This window comes from Taeniopygia guttata, chromosome 5 (genome assembly GCF_048771995.1).
Source record: "Taeniopygia guttata chromosome 5, bTaeGut7.mat, whole genome shotgun sequence".
In the NCBI taxonomy this organism is placed as follows: domain Eukaryota; kingdom Metazoa; phylum Chordata; class Aves; order Passeriformes; family Estrildidae; genus Taeniopygia; species Taeniopygia guttata.
Window position 1 is genome coordinate 33073041 of NC_133030.1, and position 24028 is coordinate 33097068.

At 41.2% G+C, this 24028-nt stretch overlaps 2 protein-coding genes across 9 annotated transcripts in view; one reads left to right on the forward strand and one right to left on the reverse strand.

Moving 5' to 3' along the window:
- EIF2AK4 (eukaryotic translation initiation factor 2 alpha kinase 4) overlaps nt 1–3405 on the reverse strand; it is a 38221-nt gene extending 34816 nt beyond the window's left edge. For 4 of the 6 annotated variants that reach the window (XM_072930124.1, XM_072930125.1, XM_072930127.1 and 1 more), the window contains exons 1-3: nt 3117–3403; nt 1418–1533; nt 182–284 (exon numbers count right to left, since the gene is read on the reverse strand). In XM_072930124.1, coding sequence (XP_072786225.1) covers nt 182–284; nt 1418–1533; nt 3117–3269 — 372 coding nt within the window. In that variant the 5' untranslated portion in view covers nt 3270–3403. Of the gene's footprint in view, nt 1–181; nt 285–1417; nt 1534–2404; nt 2546–3116 lie in introns of all 6 variants that reach the window. The other 2 variants (XM_032748809.3, XM_002199451.7) reach the window with 2 other exon arrangements.
- Nucleotides 3406–7235: 3830 nt separating this feature from the next.
- The window catches only part of GPR176 (G protein-coupled receptor 176), a 35087-nt gene continuing 18294 nt past the window's right edge, over nt 7236–24028 (forward strand). For all 3 annotated transcript variants that reach the window (XR_003960767.4, XM_030274512.4, XM_030274513.4), the window contains exon 1: nt 7236–8379. Coding sequence is in view for 2 of the 3 variants with exons in the window: in XM_030274512.4 (XP_030130372.4) it covers nt 8151–8379 (229 nt within the window). In the remaining variant the exon portion in view is untranslated. The remainder of the gene's footprint in view (nt 8380–24028) is intronic.

The following is a 24028-nucleotide window of genomic DNA, read 5'->3' on the forward strand; positions in this document are numbered from 1 at the left end:
GGAACATCCAAAATTTGAACTTTCATTAATTAGAAATATTCCTAAGAAAGATAGTTCCTCCTTCCTTAAAAGCAATGCAGCTTACACTTCCAATGTGGATGCTTTCCACCGTATTATACCATACACCTTTAGAACTATTTAGGTCCAGAGTATATTTCTCAAGGAAGTGAAACGCTCTTACCTCTCCACAGCGCTGTTTTGCTAATTCAGCTAGTCTGGATTTTAGTTCATTTATTTTCTCATTTGACAAGCCTTTTGAATTTTTTAGTTGTATTTCGGGAACTCTGTGGGACAGCAACAAAACATTAAAAAAGTCCTCATTAGAAAAATTGAGTGCAAAAAGTAACAGATTGTTGATAAAAACTGTGTGAGGGAAAAGGAATGGCATTCACAGTTACTTGGCAATTAGTCAATGCTCAAATAAGCACAATATAAATATTACATATACAAGATAAAGTCAGAAATACAGTATTATATTCCCAATCATAAAATTTTCCAGTTGCAGATTACATCTTGGTAACACTTATCAGCAGAACTACCAAAGAAACTCTGCAGACTTAATAATTCATGCTCTTAACCATTAACTTATTGAACAAGCCATTTACAACATTACTAACACAACATTCAGATGTTCAAAATTTATTTATCACCACTATACAGATAACACAAAACCTAAGAAACAAATGAAATAAATAAATATCAGCTATATTTTAAAATAAACAAGGAAAATGTAGGTGTGTTATTTTAAACTAAAACAAAAAAAAAATGAGTATCTGTTACATCCTTGTTACAGAGTATAACTGAGCTATCACTTAATAAGGAATAGCATTTCCCTTCTACAGCACTCATGCCACAGCACAAATGGATGGACTGAAGTCCAAAACTTATGTTTTGGGCTATCAGTGGAATAAGGACTAAACAAAATAGCACAAAGAGCAACAATTAACTTGGAAATCACTTGCCAACACAAAATTCTGGGGTAGACTGGTCACCTGCAACTCCTACACTCTCTATGGAGAACTCTTCCAAAAGCTAATCCAACAGAAAACAGAACAACAGACGGCTTTAAATAGAAAGGAGATTCAGTCTGTCTCACGTGAAAGAGTCAGGAGTTCAAGAAGTTTAACAAGGGCACTAAGACAGTGGCAGGTACACCTGTGGTCATGTACCTCCAAGCTACAAACTGGGGCTGCACTTCTGCACTGACACACTCATCCCTATTATTCTCCATTGCACGAAAGACAAAACCCAATTCAGGTGCCAAAGCTTAGGGTTGCACATTATAAAATACCCAAGGCTTAATAAATACTGACATGCAGAAAGCAAGACTAAGTGATGAATAAACCCACATGTCTTTTCAACTTACACTTTGCTACAGAAAGCAGAGAAAAAAGGTTATAATTTAACATTCACTTACGTATCAGGGTAAGTATGTGGACACTTGACCCACAGGTCAACTTTGGCATACACTTCATTAGCACCGGTCAATCCCTGAGGACGCAGAACTAAATTAATTTCAGGAGGTTGTCGTACCTAAAAAAACACAAACCAAAACTTCTGATTGAAAAGGGTTGTTTGGTTTTGCTTTAATGAAAACACACAGCTCTCAATCTATATTATAGTAGAATACAGCTTAGACCATCCAAACCATTAAAAAAATACATTAATATGTTGACATTGCTTAATAGGTGTGGCCTGGTCCACTGACTATCATGGTATATCCAGTATATTTTTACAAAGTCTTCAGATAAGCATAGTTACAGCCATTAGAAAGATAATTCAGACTGAGCAAAAATTAGGTTCTATACTAAAACTTTTGTATTCTGCTTACTGTAAGACAACAGTAGAAAAAAATAAATAAACTTAACACGGGTTATTTATATCACAAATTAAAGCATTCATTATAAGAAGAGCATTTTTCATTTGTGTCCAGATTACTAACCCAGGCATTATTTTACTTTCCGACATGGCAACAGACCATAATGTCACACTGATATACACCTTACACAGCCAAACAAATGGACAGTATTTTTTTTTTGTAGTTGTATTTTGTGTTTTGCCATAAACCAGAATTTTAACAAGCATTGCCTTCCCCATCCCTTCCCTGCTCAAATTACCTACTCAAAATCAGAATAAAGTAAAATACGCCCATATAAGTATTCCCAACTTTTTCTTTTCAATTAGGTTTAAAAACAAGCAACAAAACAATCCAGCCCTCAGAAACATGAAAAACAGAGAGTGAAGTAAGACCACATGTAATAACAAATACAGAAACAGATGGTAACTGTCCCCTTTGCTTTTCCAGCAAGGAGGAGAACATGTCAAGTGAAGAGGATATCAGATATGACCTTCAATACAGAGTGAATACTTCTGGAAACCCAACAAATTACTTAAGTGTTCTTACCAAACTTCAAAAAAAGAGGAAAAAAGTTGTAAGTTGCTGCAAAATATTTAAGTTCAAGTCTCTGACACAAAAGAAAGCAGAGGATATCTTATAGACATTCAAGATGCAAGAATGTAAAAGGAAACAACAGTAAAAGTGAACCTGTGGAACAGAATAGTGACCATTACCTCCAGATACAGGAAAACAGTATCATGGACACAGTTGGAAAGGAAATATCAATTTGATGGGGACCCAAAAGACAAATGGAAGAGAGTAGTGAGTACCAGGCCTGAACATTAACTAGCTGTTAATAAAAAAACTCCATACCCATAAAAATGAAAGCAAAATTATTATCATGGAAATAGAGGCACTGTAACAAAACCACAGTATATAATAACTATAATAACAATATCATCATGTATACCGACGAGATTAATTAGCCGAGCAAGTATGTAACTAGTAGGTTAAGGAATTAATTAAGAGGTAATTTTAAAAAAGCCTAACAATTATTTAGAATGCAATTTATGAGCACAGGTATGCTCACAGAGTGAGTGCTGCAAGGGGGCCGATTGCAGGGCTGAGGGAAGGACCACGGGCACGCAGCGAGAGCCGCGACACGTCAGGCAAGGAGCGGCCTCAGCCGGGCAGCGCCAGCCGCGTCCCCACCGCCCTCCGGCCCCGCTCCGCACCGGCCCCGAACCCGCTGCGCACCGGCCCCGGCCCCGCTCGCTACCTTCCAGGCCTGGCTCTGCCGCAGGTCCTGGAAGTCCTGCCCGTAAATGGACTCCAGCACCTGGAGCTCGTTCTCCTGCCGCAGCTGGTAACTCTCCGGCGGCTCCGCAGCGAGCTCCGCCGGCAGCTGCTGCCCGCCGCTGGCCCGGGCCATGTCAGCGGCGCCGGCGGGGGCGCGCAGCGGCCATGGCGGGCCCCGGTGCCGGCCTGGGGCTGGAGCCGGAGCGGGCCCGGCACCGCCTCCGCCGCGGCGGCAGGAGGAGGAGCCGGGGCCGGGGCTGCCGGCGCCGCGTGGGCCCCGGTGGTTCGTCCACAGGAATGCATCGAGTTGGAATGGGCCACTAAGGATCGCCGAGTGCAGCGCCCTGCTCCTCACGGGACTCCCGAATACTAAACAGTGTGACTAGGAGCACTGTCCAAACTCTGGGAGACTTGGTGACACTGCCACTTCCCTGGGAACCTGTTCCGGTGACCAGCCACCCTCTGGGGTGAAGAACCTTTCCTAATGTCCAGTCTGAACTCCCTCAAGATATGCCTCCAGGTATATCTGCATTACAGGGATACACAGCAAAGACAGTGAGATACTGTGTAGATCTTTTAAAACTGATACTGAGAAAGAGTTACAAAAGGAAAACACTAACCACGGATTTCAGTACAGATTTCATGTAGAGCTAGATTTCATGTAGTTCCTGTGAAAACTGTAGAAAGGTTCCCACCGATAGTTGCTGTAGTGAGTAATAGCAGGTGGAGGGCGAACAGTTTTTGGTTGAACTGCAAACAAAGAAGTGAGGCCGGGTGTGCTTGGTGGGACCTGCCAGAGAGAGGCAGCTGGGGGCTGTCAGGGGGCAGTGACAACCAGAGAAGAAAATGTGCCTTCCTTCAGTCACTTCACGCGGTAATTACTGAAATGGACTGCCACGAGAGGGAGCCTTTAAAGTTTTGGAATCTTCATAAAGAAACCCCAAGTAAATTCATACATACAAGCTTATCTATTAGGTAAAGTAATCCCCAGGCAAAGAAAAATGTTGCAGTAGTCTGCAGCTTGCTACCTTGCGCCCAGATGTAGGAATGGAGTTTTAGTGACTTTGACTTTACTCCCTGACCCTTGAGTACAGACATTTTGTTATAAAGAGACCACTCATTTATGCTAATGATCAGTTTCTATAGCCCTCAATTTATACTTCTGAAATTGAAAGCTTATTACACGCACACTTTATCTTTCAGTCACACTGAAACAACCTCGTTAGTATCAAACGAAAAACAAGTGTTAAATGGTATCACTATTGTGATGCTGGTCTCCATTCCTCACCATTCCTAGAATGTGTCTTTAGTGGCAAGGTCTTTCTAGCTCACCTGCTTTTTGGTGGGAAATGCATGACCAAAGATGTTTAGTGTTTAGCAACAACAGAGACATACTTTTGCTCAGTCATCTGTGTCCTGAGGCACTGTAACTGATCACTGGAGTTTCCTCTGGTACAGCTGGGTATAGTTATTATTGATTTGTATATAATAGATAAAAAGTTTCCCTGTGTTAAAGACTGGAAATAAAAGTGTCTAGGCCACATATTCATTTCTCTCCCACACAAATACACAGCAAGAATGACTTGGTGATGCAGTAACTAAGAAATGTCAGCAAAATTTCCTTTAACAGCGATTATGGGTTTATACTTCCCGAGCATGTGGTGTGGGGCACGCAGCCCACCACATGGGAAATGTCTCCCTGTGACACTGTATAGCAGTGGGTGGGCCAGATAAGGGTATGCCTTTTAAAGCTGCCCGACTTCCCCATACTTTTGTGACTTGGCAAAATTTTAACCTGTTAAGATAAAGTGCTCTAGACCAGATGTCTACCTCAAGCTATTTTTTTCCCTTAATTGCTTTTATAATGATTCATTGTTTCTAAGAAGAAAGCCAGAGTAAACTAACACAATCATAAAAACATTCTGCAAATTTGTTTTTAAAAGTCTTGTACTCCAGCAGGAGTGTGAAAATTTGACGAGGAAGAGACAACCTTTTTTCAGTGCTGTGGCTTTGCTAACTAACCTTCTGAAAATCTGCATGAACTAAAGCAAATTACATTACTGCAGGGAGTATTCACATGCTTAGCACCATTTTACTGGAATACGATGAACATCCACCTGCCTCAAACATGTGCCAGACTGCATCTGGCCAGAAGCTTTGCTTCCAAGATTTAAGGCAAAATTTAAAACTCTCTCCCACAACATTAAAATTTAATTCTAGCAAATAAAATTTAAATGATTTGTGAGAATGTGCTTTCACTTCCCCATGTGCATGATGAGGGGAAGTCAGTCTTCCTATGAAGTGCAGGAGGGAGGGAAAAGGTTCTGAGTGTTAAGAGTAAGAAATTTGGCAGAAAATAAAACTTCTTGCATTCCAGCTGGTCTCCAGAGATCAGAGGAGCTGCATGCAGCTGTGGTTATTCTGATTATAACCAAATTGGCATTACATTGGTTATAATGTAGTTATAACCACATTGGTTGTATTCAATGGGAACTTCCATGAGCACAGATTCACAAACAATGTGATTTATTGAGGCAACAGAAGTACAAAGCCTGAATAAATGCACTAGCTGTGATAGAGCTCTAATGATAACATTGTGTTAACTTAGGTAATAATAATAGCAGGTACACGCTTACCAAGACAGCATCTCCACTTGGATGGAGGGAGAGTAGCCTGACAACTGTCTCTGAGGTCTTTAAGGGTCTTTCTCCTAACAGGTCTGCCCTCCTTACATACGGTGCAATCTGATCCCGCTCCTTCTATGTTACTTACAGCATGGTCTAAGCCGAGCGTTGAGTAATACAGTCATTTTTGTGGTAGCATGTACTTCATTAAGCTTATTAGCATATGCAGATATGAGTTTTTAAATATTTAAATGACTTTTAATCAGGAAAAGATTTATTTTTTGGCCGTGGTGTCCTTCAAAGTCCCAGTCATGCAACATACTTCTGTTCCGTTCCATTCCTAAGTCAAACCTGGATCATCCTATGCCCACAGGACCTCTTCCTTTAGAAAACTCAATCTTTCTTGACTATGCAGATCTGTGCAAAGACAACGCAGAGGGTACACAGTAAGCATTGCCTGCCTCCTTGGTCATCATTCCGTACCAATGGAGGAACTGAAGAAAGGGATGGCTGTGTGAGTAAGAGCACCTTGCAGGTGACTGGGAGGTGAAGGGACTGAGGTCAGACTCTTGTTACAGACATTGGCCACAAGAATGCTGGAGGCCAAAAGGAGGAGGAAGCCTGTTCAGGAAAGGAAAGATAAGGGGAAAGCATGGTGAACGTTGCTGATTATTGCTTGGAAAGTGGGGAAAAATGGGACTGGGTGGACAAAGTGAATGAGTGTGCGAAAGAGGTAGGAGGGTGAGTGAGTCAGAGACATGACTTAGTAGAAAAGTGGCTGGAGCAATGAACTCCTGGAGGAATGAGAAAAGGCTGCAAATGCCTGGGCCCAAACACATGGAGGTACAAGCAGAGGTTTGGCCAACAGCCTCCAGGACCTGCGGTGGAATGGGACAATGGCAATCTGATATTCCTGTGGTCAGCAAATGCCTTTGAACACATGGCACAACACCTAGCTCTGTCCTGGATCACCAAAGTTCGCATCGCAGGAGACTGGGCAGATGTCACTGAACACATCTCATGAGTGTTGGGTCCCTGAGGAAGCCGCGCTGTGTAGGGGCTGAGCACATGGATAGCTCCTCTTACCGGGGCACTTCCAGACTGGCGACCAGTGGCTGAAAAAACCTTTTGGCTTAATTTTCAATTAGCACCTCCCCAACACCTCCAAATTAAAGGCAATCGTGTACCCACTATATGGATGCACACCATCAATGCCCGAACCTATAATGTCCACTGACAAGCGTTTCTGGAAAATTACTCATCTAGAAAAAGATCTATTTTAACAAGTAACATGCGTATCTAGAACCCAGCACCGTATTTTGACAGTGTGTCATCAGAATTAGGGACCTGTTTCAAAGCCCCGGTTTAAAACGCGCCCGCCCGCTCCCACAGCCCCCGAGCGAAATGGCGGCGCCGCCGAGCGCCGCGGCCGCGGTTCCGTGATGGCGGCGCGCCCGCCCTCGGGAGCGCGGCGGGCCGGGCGCTCCCGCTTCAGCCCGGCTCGGGGTCGCCGCGGGGTTTGGCAGTGCGGGGCCGCGGAGGCTCGGCGGCCGCTCCGGGATGTGGGAGCTCGACGGAGCAGGGGCGCCGCTGCCAGCATCGCTCAGTGCGGGGCGCGCAGGGATCGAACGGAGCCGCCTCGGCTCGCCGGACGCTCGAGCGCCCCCGCCTTGCGAGTCAAGCCGCAGTTCCTCTCCCCCGGGAACAGCGGGAGCGCCGGGGCAGCCCCGGAGCAGTCCCTGGCCTCTCCGGACGCTGCGCTGGGGTCTTAGCGGCGTCCAGCGCCGCGCACAGCCCGCAGAGAGACGGGAGGGAGCGGGCAGGAGCAGAGGAGAGGGCGGAAGCAGATGTGTTATGGGGAAAGCCATGCTTTTCCTCTCTCAGGGCTGTGAGCAAAGCCAGAGCCAACGCTGAGAGTGGAGTGAGGGGACAGAGTTGGTGGCCCCCCACTCTTGCAGGCCGGTTTTGCTGTGCAGTGAATCCGCGACCGTGCGAGCGTGTGCCGCGAGCCTCGGCAGCGGAGGGAGGATGAGCCGCGGTGCGGGGTGTGATTCTGGGGACCGGGATCCCTTCTCTCGCATATTGCGGTAAAACATGCTGAGGAGACCTGTGGCGGTGTGAAGCAAAAACTATGGCACAGCTGATGGGAAGGAGAAGCCTGGCTTGTTTTCTGCTTCTGTTTGCTGGCTGTCATGAGTTACAAGGTGAAAACACAAACAGCCAGCCTGCTTCTCGGAACGCAGGAATGTGGTGAAGATGCCTCCGAGAGGCAGAGACCGGGCTTTATCCTCAGAAGCGTCTTTTGACCTGTGCGCTCCATTCATTCTCTAAAGACAAGGTCTGGACAACCTGTGTTATTAGGTGGCAGTAAGGAAGGCGGGAACTTCGCCATGGGGTACGACAGAAGCTGGGTGTTGGTGAATGAAAGCGACCATGCCCCGTCCCAGGCTGTCACCGGAGCTCTGGAGACGGGGAACGCCTCGGCCGGGCAGATGGTGTGGCAGGGCGGGAATGCCAGCGAGGCGGGCGCCGTGGAGAGCGAGGAGCACGGCGAGGAACAGAGCTACCGGCACTTCACCACCACCGTGCAGGTTGTCATCTTTGTGGGCTCTTTGCTGGGTGAGTGAGAGTTGCTGGAGTTCTTTGTTGATTTTTTTTTTTTTTTAAAACATCCTTGCGGTCAGGGACTGCAGACCAAAAGGTGACTGGCATCACTGGTTGCCTTCGTGACTCTTCTTACTGCATTTCTGGTCTTCGGGTGTATGATTTCAAGTTCCTTGTAGATTTTGATGTGTAAAAGCTGTTGCTATGAAATATATTCGTTACGGATAAGAACTTATACATTACATGTATGTATTACTTAGTAACCTTTTCTACCAGCATTTAACGGGCAAAAATTAGATGGGTTTATTTTCAGCTGCAATGGGATCTGTTCTCTTTAACATAAACAAGGGTGTGGAGTGTTTTCAAACAAGTTTTGCTGAATTTCTGTTTCACTCTGCAGTAATTTGGTATTTGTGTTCTGCAGATTTTAAATAAATCCTTTAGAATACTTTATACTGTAAATATTTATAACCATGTGCAATCTTGTGTACTTATTACTCTTACAGTAGGAATCATAGATTTGTGGTAATAAGGTATTGCTTTGTAATTTTATGAATGTGTGTACATTTGCTTTCTCAATGCTTATACCAAATTGTTTTGTTAGGAATATGTGTGCATTTCTTAGCAAAAACACAAACAAAAACAACCTCCGAACCCAAACAAAAATACCTAAACAAACAAACAAAAAAACCCCCACCAAGGCAAAATAAGCTTTATGGTGAGTCAAGTTAGCACTGTTTGGGAGATAACTAGGCTGGATTTCAGTAAAATGTTACTACCATCTCAGTCATTCAAGGCTTTACACATAGGGCTTGACTGAGAAAACATCCAACTTTCTTAAGGGAGTTCATCAGGAATTTGCTGATGGTCATTGGCTCATTTTATCAAGGATTTGTTTTGGATTTTCCTGATCTTGAGTAATGCTAAAGTCCATTTTTGTGGTCATGGTAATAAATTCTAATATGTCTCTTTTTGGTAATATTTAATATAACTTAAATAATTTCTAAGAAGATGGTAAGCATAGCCATGGAACAGTGTTGAGTCCCAGTCGACAATGCACTTACTGGCTATTACTAAAAAATCACTGAGTCTTTTGGCATCAGTTATTCCTCTGTGCAGTGGAGATAATCCTCACAGTTCTTGCTTTTTTTCTTCTTAGCATATAGTGTGGGGAAAGGATACTTTTAATATCATAGGTACTCTGTGTTGTTCTATATGTTGGATAGTACCTGGCACAAAACAATAGCCAGCAAACAGTGTCCGAAGAAAACAAGACTAGGTGAGGAAAGTCAGAATTCTCATTCTTTCTTTTTTGGGTGTTAAACCTTACCAAGAATAAATTTGAGTAATATGTCCAGATTTAGTTTCATGAGCATGGATCCTCCAAAATTATTTGAAGAAGAAAACAGACATTATCACATAATCATTCCTTCAGCAGCTCGGAGTATTTAAAAACCAACCAACCAAAAAATATCATAGGTACAAATTTTGCAAGATTAATGTAAGTTATGGTGTGGCCCTCCTGCAATTTGTTTTCAAGACATGGAGAAAACATTTCAACATATCACAAGGGGTTTGTTTGCCGATTGGATGGCTGGGAGGCCGATGAAACCTCCAGAGCAATAACTTTTCTAGGCCTATCAAAGAGCTAAACAGGGGAGGAAATAATATACTTTTTTAATTATGAAAATGCACTAGTGCCATGACAAATGTTAGCAGTGGGCCTCATGCATTTACAGTGATGAAAACCAATTTCAACTATTTTTTTGAAACTAGTAGTCTTTGCTACTAGTCTCCCTGTGTCCCTGAAGTGCTAGTTTAAAACATTTATGATACACACTATCTTAACAGCTGAAAACTTTGGAGGCTTTAAAAATGTCTTCCCATATCAACCCAATGAATGTACTAGTATTTCTTCTTTACTGTATGGAAAGAAAGCCACATCTCTCATACGTGCTGGACAGTATCTTTGCATCAGTAAGGGACAACAACTGCGTATTTGCCTCACACTTAATGCTTGCAGAAATGCTGTTAATTAAGTTATCATTTATCCTCTGCCGTGGTCCTTAGAGTGTGAGTGGCATCCAGCTCTTTTCTCCATCAGGTGAGCCCCTCAGTTAAGCTGAAGAATAGCAGTTCTTGGTTCTAGTGAGTCCCAGGTTCCTCTTTGCAGAGGGTCAGCCCTTCAGTAGGTGGATAAGACTATCCTTCTCCCTAAAACCTGAGATGAGAGTCACGCCCCTTAGGGGTAGGATGTGTGGGTTTGAATCCTTTCTATTTTGGGTGGATGTGCAGCTTGTGCATTTCACATCATCAGTGCGTGCCCAAGGTACTTTGCTATTGATAAAATGGCATTACCCATTTAAAGGAAGAAATTATTTTTAGTTTCAGCTTGAGGTGGAACAAAACTATATGGTTCAGTCTTACTAATGATTACAGGGGTCTGACATTAGCTGGAATCTACAGCATGGAGAGGTCCAGGTCCTGCAAGAGGGAAGAATCACAGTTGGTATTGTGAATTTAATTTAGGTCCCTGCTGCACAGAAGAATGCTGTCAGCTGTGAGAGAGATGCATGTTATGGTTTTCTTTTCTCCCATTTAAGACCTCTATTTGTAACCTGTGGGAAGGCTTGGAACACTAGGATAAATTCTTGTGTTAGTTCTCACTGTGATATGACAGAACAGTGCTGTTTTGAGTGTTTCATTATATCTGCTGAACACAAGGAAGAGTCAAACTTTTTTTTTTCTTTGTTTTAATCTTGGGATGACATAGGGCTCCTTTTCCAAGTGACTAAATTTTTAATAGCTTTCTTTTTAGCAAAGAAGATTCTCGAGATCAGTTTTGCAGTGAATATAGGAGTACAGCAATACTGATATGCAAGGTGTATTTTCCTCTTGCCATTAGAAGGAATCAGTATGCAGGGACTAATTATTACTTCAGCTTTGAAAGAGGAAAGAGAGTGTATCACTTCAGAGTTTTGATGGGGAGAGGTCTCTAGAGGTGGCTGCAGTCTCTTTCAGTTGAATGTGAGCAGTGGGGTGAGATCTTGGAAATGAAGAGGGTCTCCAAAGAGCTCTTGGAACCAGTGTGCACAGTGAACTTAGTTTGAAAGGGAGATAAAAATGATGGGTGACAATAGCACCTTCTCAGGAAAAAGGAAGACCAGAAATAACAGTTTTGAGGCAGATGAAGATGTGGGCTCTTTTGAACATGGGCTTTCCCACAGTTTACTTACCTGCAAACAAAGCCACAGCAGATAAATGGAGGAGCTTATGAGTTGTGCTTTTACTGACAGGTATAACTGAATGCTTGTGTCATGTCAGGTTTAGGTAAGATTATATCCCATTGTAAAATGTTTGAGTTGGAAGGGACCTTAAAGATCATCTTGTTCCAACACCCCTGCCATGGGCAGGGATGCCTTTAATTAGACCAGGCTGCTCAATGCCCCATCCAACCTGGCCTTGAACACTTCCCGGGACAGAGCATCCACAACTTCCTTGGGAAACCTGTCCCAGTGTCTCACCACTCTCACAGTTTATTCTTCCATATATCGTACTTAAATTTCCCCTTTTCCTGGTTTGGGGTTTCTGTTCTTTTCATATTTTCAAAGTCTGAAAATCGACATTTCCTCCTGAGACTATTTGAGTATGTTCACAATTTTGATGTGATATAAAACTGAATTTCTTCTTTAAAAAAATAATTATTGTCAGTCACTTAGGAAAAAATCCACAAGCGCAAAATTGATGCAAATTACAATGAGAAAGAAACGTTCTCAGTGCTAATGTCTACTTCCCAGATTCGATATGCATCTTACTTTCTATGCATTTTTTACTAGCTGTATCCCACAGAATCCCAAATCCAGGGAACTTTCCCAGACCTTTTAGATCAGTGCCTTATTTAAGGTTTGAGGAATTAGGCTCTATGTTCCTTGACCTTTTGTCTTCCTAAATCTGTCCTGTACAGAGGGAAATGTAACTGGAAGAGCTGAGGATGCTCTGCTAAACTTTCAACTCTGTTTCAATGGTTATAGCACTTTTTGGAAAGCCATGGGTTGATTGGTTACCTCCTGGTTTCTAACCATGCTTTGAAGGAAAATTATGTGCTTTGAGAGATGTCCAATATCACAATGCAAACGCAACCTCTGCCTTCACAGTGTCCCTTTTCATGAGGATTTCCCAGTCTCTCTCTGCCCTAAAACTGATCTTCTCCTTGTCTTGGCATCTGTGCAGAGAGGTGTAAAATGACATTGTTGCAGCAACTAATTTTTAAAGGGATAGGTCCCTCATGGGGTACAAACCTGAAGTAAGGCAGCCTAGGTAACGTGTTTATAAAGGCAAATGTATGTTAGCATAAGGAATAAATATCTATCTTTGAATAGCTCCCAGTAAAGCTTGCCATAGGCAACCTCTGTAAAGAATGGAGCTGGGAATCTTGCAGTAAAAATACTGCAGATACATGACTCAAGGTTAGACTGAGAGAATTTTTAAAGAATGAGGATTGTGTCTGCAACAGCTCCAGCCAAAATTTATAGCTGTGCACACAAAAATGGTAGAATCACCGGAGGGTAAGAAACAAAAAGGTTTGGGGATGGGAGTTATGATGTTTTGTTTCACTGCTATCACACTTATAAGAAGTGTATTAGATGACATATTCTAAACCAGGGACTTTGCATAGATTCATTTAGTTGCTGATTAGCTGAAATAAAGTTTGGCAAAGCAAAAAGTGACTGAAAATCAAGTCTAAAAAGCATCAGGCAAATGATGATATTTTGCATGGTTGCATGTAGTACTAACTGCATAGTAACAACATATTGCAGTACCATAACATTGTAGTAATAATTTTCCCCAGTTTTGTATGGGTGGTTCTAAGCCTCAGGAGTCATGAACTGTGCAGCAGTTAAGCTCAGCTCAGGATGCACCTTGGTAAAGTCTGCCTGGAATAGATGTTACGCTTTTGTTTTTTATGTGTGTTCAGTTGAACTACTAAGCAATTCTCTTTGGAAGAAAAATTGAGTTTGAGGAAAGAAGGAAGAAGAGGGGTTGTGAGAGTGCTGGGGCCCCTGTTGCCATGGAGACCTCTCTTCTCCCTGGGCTTCAGCAGAGGCGCCTTGTCTGGCTTTGGCTGAGGGGCCCTTCAGGTAGCACTGCTGCTGCCTTTTAAAAGAGAGGCTTTGGGAAAACAGCCCTTTACCTAGCCTGGAAGTGTGAGATGCAATGATTTACACCTGAAATGCGTGTGCCTGATACTGTGGGGATACTGTGTGATGAAGAGTCCCTCAGACATGTATCGAGGGGGTTAACCAATGTCTCTAAAGATATGTGTCAAGGATGTTGCACCAACCCCATTTATACTAGAATCACAGAATATCCTCAATTGGAAGGGACCCACAAGGATCATCAAGTCTGACTCCTGGTCCTACACATGACAGTCCCAAGAATTACACCATGTGACTGAAAGTATTGTCCAAATGCTTCTTGAACTCTGCTGCTGTGTCCACTTCCCTGGGGAGCCTGTTCCAGTACCCAAGCACCCTCTGGATGAAGAACCTTTTCCTGATATCCAATCTACACCTTCCTTAACACAGCTTCAGGCCATTCTCTCACATCCTGTGGTCACAGAGAAGAGATCAGTGCCTGCTCCTCTTGCCTCCTCTCATGAGGAAGTTGTAGGCTGCTACTATTTAGGGAGAAACTGATTCATACCAGTCATTTTACTGTCTGTACTCCCCTGTGAACACTTTAATGAGAGCTATGAACCACAGCTCTTTAACTAAGTGACTGGATGCCATGTTTTGCTTTTTATTGTGAGTTACAGTTGCTGAAACACCTGCCACTGTATATCACTAGATTTTTTTGAACTTCAGTGAAAATCTAGATATAAGATTTTCTATTGATGTTATGAGCAGTTAAGTTAGTATTTCAGGCATGAATGAACCCACGCACTTAGCAAGAATTTTAAATAGTGTTAGTTCTGTTACAGATTTAATTTAGTGGCATAATAAGCTCTTGAATGAGAGTTTTATACTATTGTTAATCTTTAATTTCTTATTTATGTGATGTTGGAAAAAGTATGTTTGCCTCTGAGGAACATTTTTCAAGATCTAGGAATTGTATACATCTCCACAAAAGGTGTTCCTGCTGCAGCTCCATGTCCTCAGAATGAGCAACAGCAAGGCTGAGCATAAGAGGCACACAATACATCTATACCTATTGCCCATGACCAGCCACACAGACTGACACAGAAAAGAAAATGCAGCATTCAGGCAGACACAAGGAGTATTAGTGGCCTCATCCTCTTCCCCTCTCTGGCTGCTCAGGATGAAAGCCCATTAGTATAAAATATATAAGTATACAGATACATAAGCCAATATGGATCACTCTGTAGCAGCTGGTCCTGGACTACCAGTCTGCCCAGTAGCTGGCCTGGGATCCTCTTGTCTCCCAGTTTCCTCACACACAGACACACAGATGTAGATGACTCTCTCCAGTAACTGATTTGGAGCTCCTGGTCCTCTGCTGGCCAACTTTCAGAGCCCTCTTGTCCCCCGTGGTTACCTGGACCACACCTATGGCCACACCAACACTTGCCTCCTGAGCATCTCCTACTTGCTGGCTGGTCTGGCTTGATGTTCAGTCGTGATCACACACTGACACACACCCACACAAATGCTCACTCTCTGTCTCTCCAGCCATTACCATCCTGATGCATCAGTCCTGATGTCCCATGGTCTCTCCCCAGTTACTGCTCTTGGATTTCTGTTTGCTCACAGGTCCATGGAGGAGAGAGCCCCTCACCCATGAATAGAGTTGGAAATGGAGTTTAGTGAGGAGGTGGGACAGACTGTGCTGATCAGGTGCAGGGTGTGACCAGACCAGTGTATGAACCAAATACCAATATATAGATGCCTTTTATCTCATTTTCCCTCTGATCTCCTGCACTTTTTCCTACCCAAACCACCATGGCTGGATACCTAGAGCTTGGACTGTAAGATAAGCCACCACAGTGGGAATTTGAGATAAGATAAAGGAGATACTATTGTCCAGGTGTTGTCTGAGACCTAGGGGTATGTTAGGAAACCTTGGGGAGAAGAATCTATCACTGGTAATGGACACAAATAATGCTGGATTTACAAGCCACAAGGAAAGCCAACCTGGCAATTGTGCTGAAATCAGCTTGGATTCCCAAAAAGGTAATTCTGGCAGGGATAGATTGCAGCCACAGCCTACCAGCTCAAAAGGAGAGAAGGAATAAGCATGTAGGCTTATTAGCCTTAGAGGTGAGGAAATAATTTAGCCAACAGAATAACAGTCAATGAGCATTAATTCCTTTGTTTGCTAGGATGTATAAATAGTGCAAAGTTTTGAACGACGTTGGGACCCCCACCACTGACCCCCACCAGGGTGAAGAAGGACCAACAGAATATCTCTGGATCCACAGGTGGTGACTATTTTGTACTTGATTTCTCCACCCCTCCCTCTCCCTTTTCTATTTCTCTCTACCTTGCATTCATCATTAAATAAAATCTGTATTTTCAACTTTGGCATATAGTCTCATTTTCTGGGGAGGGTTTGGGGTGGGGGCTCCTTTCTCTGAGTAGGATTTTGAGGTTCCCACATTTGCTGTCTCCCTGCTCCTCATGGAGGTGAATATTTCCTAATATAGGCTGCAAAACACTTATTTTTAATATTTAGTTAAGATGAGATTCTGTGATCATATAGGAGAGGTGGGAATATCAATGTGAAGTGCTTTGCAGAGAAAAAGGATTTTATATACATCCTGTATATATTTAAGTTAAAAATTCCATATTACCAAAGTAATGTTTTGTTTTCCTGTTGTACTTGTTTTTGATCCCTGCACACAACCAGCCCATCATAGAATTTGTAAATTACTCTAAATAGTCTTGGGTGTCCAGTATGGGTGGTCACTGGGGCAATAGCTAAACTGGATGCCCAAAGACATGGGATTTCTCCATGTTATGTTTCCTATACTTGCTGTCTCAATATCCAATGAGGAAAGAGTTGTCAAAATGTTTTGATAGTGGGGTAGCTACTGCTAGAAAGTTTGCAAATGGCAGAAATACTAGTGAAACAATTACTGTATTGTACCTTTGTTCATCTCTCTTCTGATTAAATGCTCTCCCTGCAGGAAATACAGCTTCTTGTTTTCTGAACAGTACTGTGACATGTCAGCCTTTTTTATTTTTAGCATCTTTAAATTAGATTTAGCTGCTGGAAGCAGGGAGAAGAACTGGTGCCTTGTAGTCAGCCAGCTTCCACAGAAACATTGCAATAAGGAAAATATCCTAGACTGGAAGGCTGGCTGAATAAGAAATTGTGTAACCTCTCATGGTAAGGCATGAGCTTAGCCAGGCAATGGAAATGGCAATTATGGTAGTAACGAAAGCAGGGGTGAAGCTGAAATGGTGATGGCAAGGAGAGCTCTGATTGTCTTATTCTCTGCTCATGGTCTTGCTGTCATTGGCAATTGCTGGGAGATTGCTGTGCACTGCTGCCTTTTAAAATGGTTTATTAGTTATGATATTCTATGCTGTAATTGACATTCCTTTCTATTACAGATAGTCTGGATCCTAGGAAATACAGTTCTTCCCTATGTTCTGCCAGCTCTCTTGGGAGGGGGGAAAAAAGCCTCTAGTTGTTTGGGAGACAGAGACTATTTTTAGTCTGCTTTTTTCTACCACCATTGACTTATTTTCTTGTCTGTCAAAGCAATTCCATACAAAGACTCACGAATTTCTTCCAGAAGACTGATAAATTACAAAGTGATCTTGCTTCTTGTGTAACCTCTTGTATCTTTGTCCCAAACCTTGTGTCACTTGGCATGTTTCCAGACCCCAGCAGGCCTTTTGTTGTAGCTATATTTTGTGTGGCACAACTGGATTATTTCTTTGATACCACAGAACAAACAAAAAAGACAGTCATAAAAGGGGCTAAAATGCATTTTCTCTTGCTATTACCTGAATTAATTGGAACAAGTGGAAAACACTGAGGTAGGGTGTTTTTTTTTTTGTTTTTTTTTTGTTTCAGTTTAATATCTGTAATTTTTAGGAGTATCTGGAACAAAAAGAGTTGTCTGGTTTGCCTTTTCCATTTGTGGTATTAGGCTGTTCATTTCCCATTTACTTTATAGAATAGCATTGGCTACAACCCCTTTGGATTGTGTCAGTCTGAATTAGGGACTTCCCTGCCCCTGAGTAGGTAATCACATATATTGTGCACTGGCCAGTAGCATTGTTTCTTTCTGGAATTTGGCTGGCACGCTGAGCTTAACATGTTAGTTTTTAAAAGTTGTATTAGTTTAGCTTGTCTTTTGCTTCAGTGATTAAGATTGCTGTCCCCCTACTGTACTGTAGGATGGTGCCTTTGTAAGGTGCATAGCAGTGAATTAAGATGTAGTTGCTTGGCACTTGCTTGGAGTAGCATCACCAAACTTGCACTTATCCAAAGCAAGTACCCACCAAAGGAAGCAGGCCAGTCCCAAACTCAACAGTCTTGCTTGGCCTTCTCCCTGCTCCTGTCTTTCCTGAGCAAAACAGCTGTGCCCATTCCCTGTTTGATTGCCTACTGTTTGCCACATGTACTCCTGCCACAGAGAGACAAGCATTTATCCTGTTTTGTTTGGCATGCACAGATACCCTGTGATGGCTGGACACAGCATCCATACTTTTTTTTTTTATTGATACGTTGTGTCTTTATCTTGCCTAAGTTAAGTCTGGGAAACTGCCTGTGTGTGTATGGTAACACTGTGTATATGACTGCTAATCATCAGGGAATGATTAGGGGGATGTTGCCACGTACACCATACTGTTCTCTGACATGTCCATGGCTTTTTTTGAGCCTATATTTTAAAAGACAGAGGCTTATTTTGCCCAATCCACATAAACATTGATGCATTAATAGAAAATGGGGACATTGAAAGGAACATCATGTTCAGGTCAGCAGAATTACTATTATACTTACAGAAAAAGCTGCAGAACTCAATGGTCTATTACAGAATGTTCTTTTACTTCACTTATAAAAATTGTTATCTGTTATCCTTATTTCCATCCACTGCAGTTCTCTAGTGTTCATGTGAGATTTGGCTAAGTGTTCTATTAAGTATTCGGTATTCTATGTCTGCAGTTTAATTTGAAAGAAAAGAATAAATTGCCACCACACTGAAATTTTTCTGACTGTAACAAGCCTCTGTAATAGGACAGCAAAGACATCCTTTCATTTGTTTTTTTTAAAACACAGTCAGTAGAAGAAAAGAGATACAGTAGTCCAGAGAGCAAAGGAAAGAGTAAAAGAAGCCAGAGTATGTGAAGGTAGCAGAAGGAGAAATGGTTGTGATATGCACAGAGATTCATACAGCTGAAATTGTTCAAAATTGTGAGTTGAGTTTTGGCTGTCTGTCCTGAGAAGCCATAAAGATGGATGGTCACCATCTGCTGAGTATCAAGCTTAGGATGTCACCCAACGAATCATCCTTGGCTTTTGCAAAATCAGGCCATAAGTCTTTCAAAGGTAACATGACTTCTTAAGGAATACTTCGATCTTATCTCAATGCTTCTCCTATTTGTGGTCTCTCATTATATTCAATGGCCAGATTGTACCTTTGGAAGCTCTAGAAATAAAATATTCATATATTTTTGATTTTAGAACCCTCCCCTCCCCTCTCCACACCCACATCCCCCCTTCTCCCTCCTACACACTTCTATCATGTTTTAGTCGATTTTTTTTAATAATAAAATTTTATTTGAAAAATTATTCACTACACTGGAAGAGTCTTAATTAGAAAGTCCCTGCTGGTTGTTGAGTGCTTTTAGTTATTCTGATTAATCAGACAGTACTACTATGTGGAATAATTCTGCCATGATATGGAAAGTCTTTTAAACAATTTGCTGCTGCTTAGGGGTTCCCAAAATTGATTATAAATTGAGATCATCACAAGCATGCAAGAAAAAAAAAATCTGTGTTTTTTTAAACTCTGTTGAAAAACCTGTAAAGAGCTGGAATAGGGACTGAAATCTGACTGTAGATATGAAGGTGAATTGCACAAAATTACCTTGGTCTATGGAAAAGACAGCAGGCAGACCAGAGTTTTCTTACATCTCTTTTTTCCTGTAGCCTTTTTACTGTTTTGGTGCTAAACCTACTGAGTGCAATCAGAGATTTTTTTTTTTTTGAGATTTGTTGTTTTTGGCATGGTAACTGCTGTGACAGCAGCATGTAATAGGAGTCTCAGACTAATAGTATGTTAGGTAGTTATGAGGGAGTATGCTTTGGTTTTCCTTGCACAAAGGAGCAGGTGTCAGGAAGCTCAGTGCTATGTCTGGAGCAGTCTGCTCTGTCCCATCTGTGTAGACTAGAGGTTGTGCTTTAAGGCACTTGAAAGAAAGTGGATTTAGAGAAAAAAATTACCCACTAGTATCTTTAGTAGCCAACAAGTACAGCATGAAAATAATCTTTGAGAATCTTCATATTTTTAAATGTCATAAAGAATGCTTAGAAATAAAAAAAAATACCTTAAAATTACCCTATGTATGTGGACAAAGAGGAAAGGAGGAAGAGCTATGCATTTCTTTTTCAACATTTGTCCTATTTCTCAGCAATGTAGAATTGGTTAAAAAAAAATTCAGTTAACGTAAGTTAGAATAGAGGAAGGAAATAATTTCAGTGCTAGTTGCATTGAATGACAGTTTTAATATTTTTTCAGAGCAGTGGAAATCTGGTAATTGTACTATCAATGTACATCATTCATCTAAATGTGATGTTTGCAAGAAATGGAATTTAAGCAGACAACACCTTCTGATTCCTCTGGTAGGCTGTGGAGAGGAGCACTGGGGTCTGTCAATGCTGATCACCCTGGGGGCATGTTAGAGGATGTAAGGAGTGAGTTGTTTACACAAGAAGCATCTGCTGGCAGCTTGGCTTACATCCTTTGTTGTAGAGAGAATTAAAAATGGTGATCAGAATAATACAGAACAGTCTCTGACTTTGTGTCTCTGGGAGCCTAACTCTCTCTTAATATTCCCAGCAGAGCTTGGACTTGCCATGTGTGAGATGCATACAGGAGGGAAATCTCTTCCTCTCTCCCTTTTCCCCTCACTTTTGTATTCCAAAGAAAAACACCTGCCTCCTTCTTTTATGGGTTGTGCTACTTTGATTTATTAACCTGATGGAAGAGTTGAGGAAAACTGTCCATCTTCTCTTCATTCTGCTGTCCATAGCAGGGAGAACCAGAGATGACCTGCAAGTTCTGCTTTCCTGTCAGGATGTGTGTCACAGGCTTAGCATGTTTGAGGGGGCAGTAAGGTGTGGCTTTATGGTCATGTTCCTCTAAGTACTGGGACAGCCAAATTAATTGGCAGTGCTTGCTTCAAGGATTAAAAGTGGCTTCAGGTCTTGATTTTGCATTTTGGTATGGTTTTATCTTTTTTTAAGATAAATGTAAATTTATAATGTAAATCTTGCATTTCCTATGGAGACACTGTCATGTCAGCAAAGGAAAGCAAGTTATGAAATATTTTACAACTACTTCATACATCAGGCAGCCTGGGATCAGTGGGATGGCAAAAAATAGGATATATAAAAATGCTTCCCAATTAAATCTCCTCATTTCCTATAAATGAAAATAGTCCACTGGTTCATTCCCCAGTTCTCTTAGTGTATGACAATATAAGATTTACTTTTAATTTCCATTTTCTTTTCAAAATATCATTATCATTAAAAACATGCAGCCTTGAGAGAGTAGTGTCTTCTACTGATGCCTGTAAGGGAGCTTTCTGTACCCAGGCAGGTGCATCTGTGGTCTGTGTGTTTCAAAACATTGCAAAAAATAAAGCTAAATGACTACCATCATATTGTAATGCTCCCTGTAGTAGAAATCACTAGCCATGTCTTTGATCTGGAAGAGCTACTTTTCTTAAAACAAACCAAGACAAACAAAAAACTAAACCAAACCCACAAACAAAAAATCTAAACCCTCAGACATGTTGTGAATTAGATGTGAAATAATGGATGCATTGTTTAGTCTAACCACTCTGTACTGTCAGATTAAGACTCTTATAAATAGGCTATTAATCAGGAATTTAAAACCAATAATGTATATACAACTCAAACATTAATAGTTCAATACATTTTTTTTTTTGGTTGATGCATGCACTAGATGCTTTCTGAAAAATTTATATAGCCATTGTAGTTGTCACTTCCATCCCTATTAGCATATTTTGCCAATAAAGCTTGAAACAGTAAATTAACTTTCCTGTCCTTAAAATACCAGTAGTTTTTGATTGATTGCTGTTGGAACAGTGAGGCATGAACAAATAAATTAATCATCTCTACTGAAAACAATTTTACAGGAATCAGGGAAGTCATGTAAATCTGCTTGAGGATGCAGGTTGGTATGCCTTGCTCTCCTCAGTGTGCAGGTTCCACTGTGTTCTGTTGAGCTGCTCAGACAAGCGATGGTTGAACGAGTCAGGGTTCAACAATGCCTTTGAGTTCTGATGCAGTGATTTTTTGGACAGTGTTATAGTGCTAATTTCTGAAGTTAATTTTTAATTGAATAGGCTCCAGAGGCAACTGTAGCCTCTCACTAGAACACTGTGGGCCCTTTGTTTTTTCTTTCTTTACTTTCAGTCTAGATCACACACTACTTAAATTTCAAGTTTGTTACTTGACTGCTGAAGCCTTCCTTTACTGTGCTCTTAGAAAAGAGGTTGCTTCTGAATGCACTTCTCATAAATTAAAGCTTTTAAAGCAGCTTTATAGTTTGTGTCACTCTTACAGTATTAGCACAAAGATCCAAGTGGATCATGGATATGGAACATTCACAGGTTTTCTGTGTAGATAGGAGTGGGTTGTCCGGACAGGGTAAAGAGTTCTCATATGGTTTCCTGTGCAGAATATTTTTCTAGGAAAGCACTGGAGTGTTGCAATCTGACGGTAATAAATACCTTTTTTTTTAAAAAAAAAAAGGCATCACTTTAACAGAATCTGAAAGAAATCCATATGCTAGTTTGCTAAAATGAAAGCATCTTATAAGATTCTGTTTGCTTGTATTAAACTTACCCTTGAAGTTTACCTAGTGAGTCTCATGTGGTTTTCCCCAGTACACATCTAGAAGCAAATTGTTTTGAACAGTTACTGATAATGGTTGTCTAAGACTGGAAAATCCAAGTTGAGGTAACTTCTGACAGTAGATTGTGCTCTTCTTTGAGTGTCTCCTCATTAAGCATTACTGATGCTTGTATTGGCACTTCACTAACTGAATGGTTTATTACAATGTCTCTTAGGTAAAGAGAATTTCTGGAATGCCTTTTTCTTTGTAAGCTTTTTGAATAAAATGTCCTAGATTGAATTAACATGAGAAAAACAAATCATAGTCATTTGTTTGTATTTAAGATTCATTCATAGTATTTTCTTAGTGTAGGCACGGTGATGATTTGATTTTGGAACTTCAATAATAACAAACCTGAGAGTTTGTTAACAAAACCTGAGGGTAATTTAGTTATATGACATTGTTCACCATATACACTACTGTTTGTTGTTTTTTTTAAGCTATTCCACTTATTTCTTTTTCAATTCATTTATCATATGTTTTTTATGAGATTTGCTAATTTCCAGTGCTATTTTTATGCCTAGTAACTTATTCTAATAAAACAATGCAAACACATTCCAAATCCAAACAATACAACTATGTTGTTTCATTATGAAGTGGTTTTACATATGTATTTGTGAATGTATTTTTTAAGTTGCTTTTGCAGTCATTCTTGATAAAAATGAGTATAATGGTGAAATAAAAGTGATCTAAAGATTCAAGTAATCTTCCTCACAAATGAATCAAGAAGGTATGCTTTGAAGATATGTTTTATCAATGCATATAAAAATCTTACGGGCAGATGTCAAGAGGATGGAGCCCAACTCTTTTTAGTGGTGCCCAGTGACAGGACAAGGGGCACAAATTGAAACACAGGAAATTCCATCTGAATATGTGGCAAAACTCCTTTACTTCAAGAATGACAGAGCACTGGAACATTCTGCCATGAGAGAATGTGGAGTCTCCTTCTCTGGAGATATTCAAAACCTGTCTGGATGTGATCCTCTGCAACCTGCTCTGGGTGAACCTGCCTTACCAGGGGGTTGGACTGGATGATCTCCAGAGGTCTCTTCCAACTCGAGTCATTCTGTGAAACAGCTGAAATGTTGTCCATATCAAAAATAATGTGTGGTTAAGAAAAAGTAAATCTTTGATCGCTTCTGAAAAGCTTAATCTAAAAATTATCAAAACCACTTTGATAAGGAAGAATTGAGTCTTTCATGTGCATCAGCTTAAATTGACCAAGAGCAAGAAAAAAAAGCAGAACTGGTTTGTAATGCCTCTATCTGATGTAATATTGTTATTGTGGTCTAAGAATTGCTGTCAGTGGTGTCCTTGTTTTATCCATACATGACATTATTTTAACATTCTTTTAATAAAGCATTCTTACTTTATTGTTTCTGCTGATGCTTTCACACATATTTGCTTCTGTTTGCATTTCATTCAGACTGATCATGGTATTTTTGTTGCAGGTCTCCACAGACAAATCCCTAAATGGCTCAGGAAAGGATCCACTACTCTTTCTTGTATTAAGGTCACAAGTTGAAGTATGCCAAAACCCCT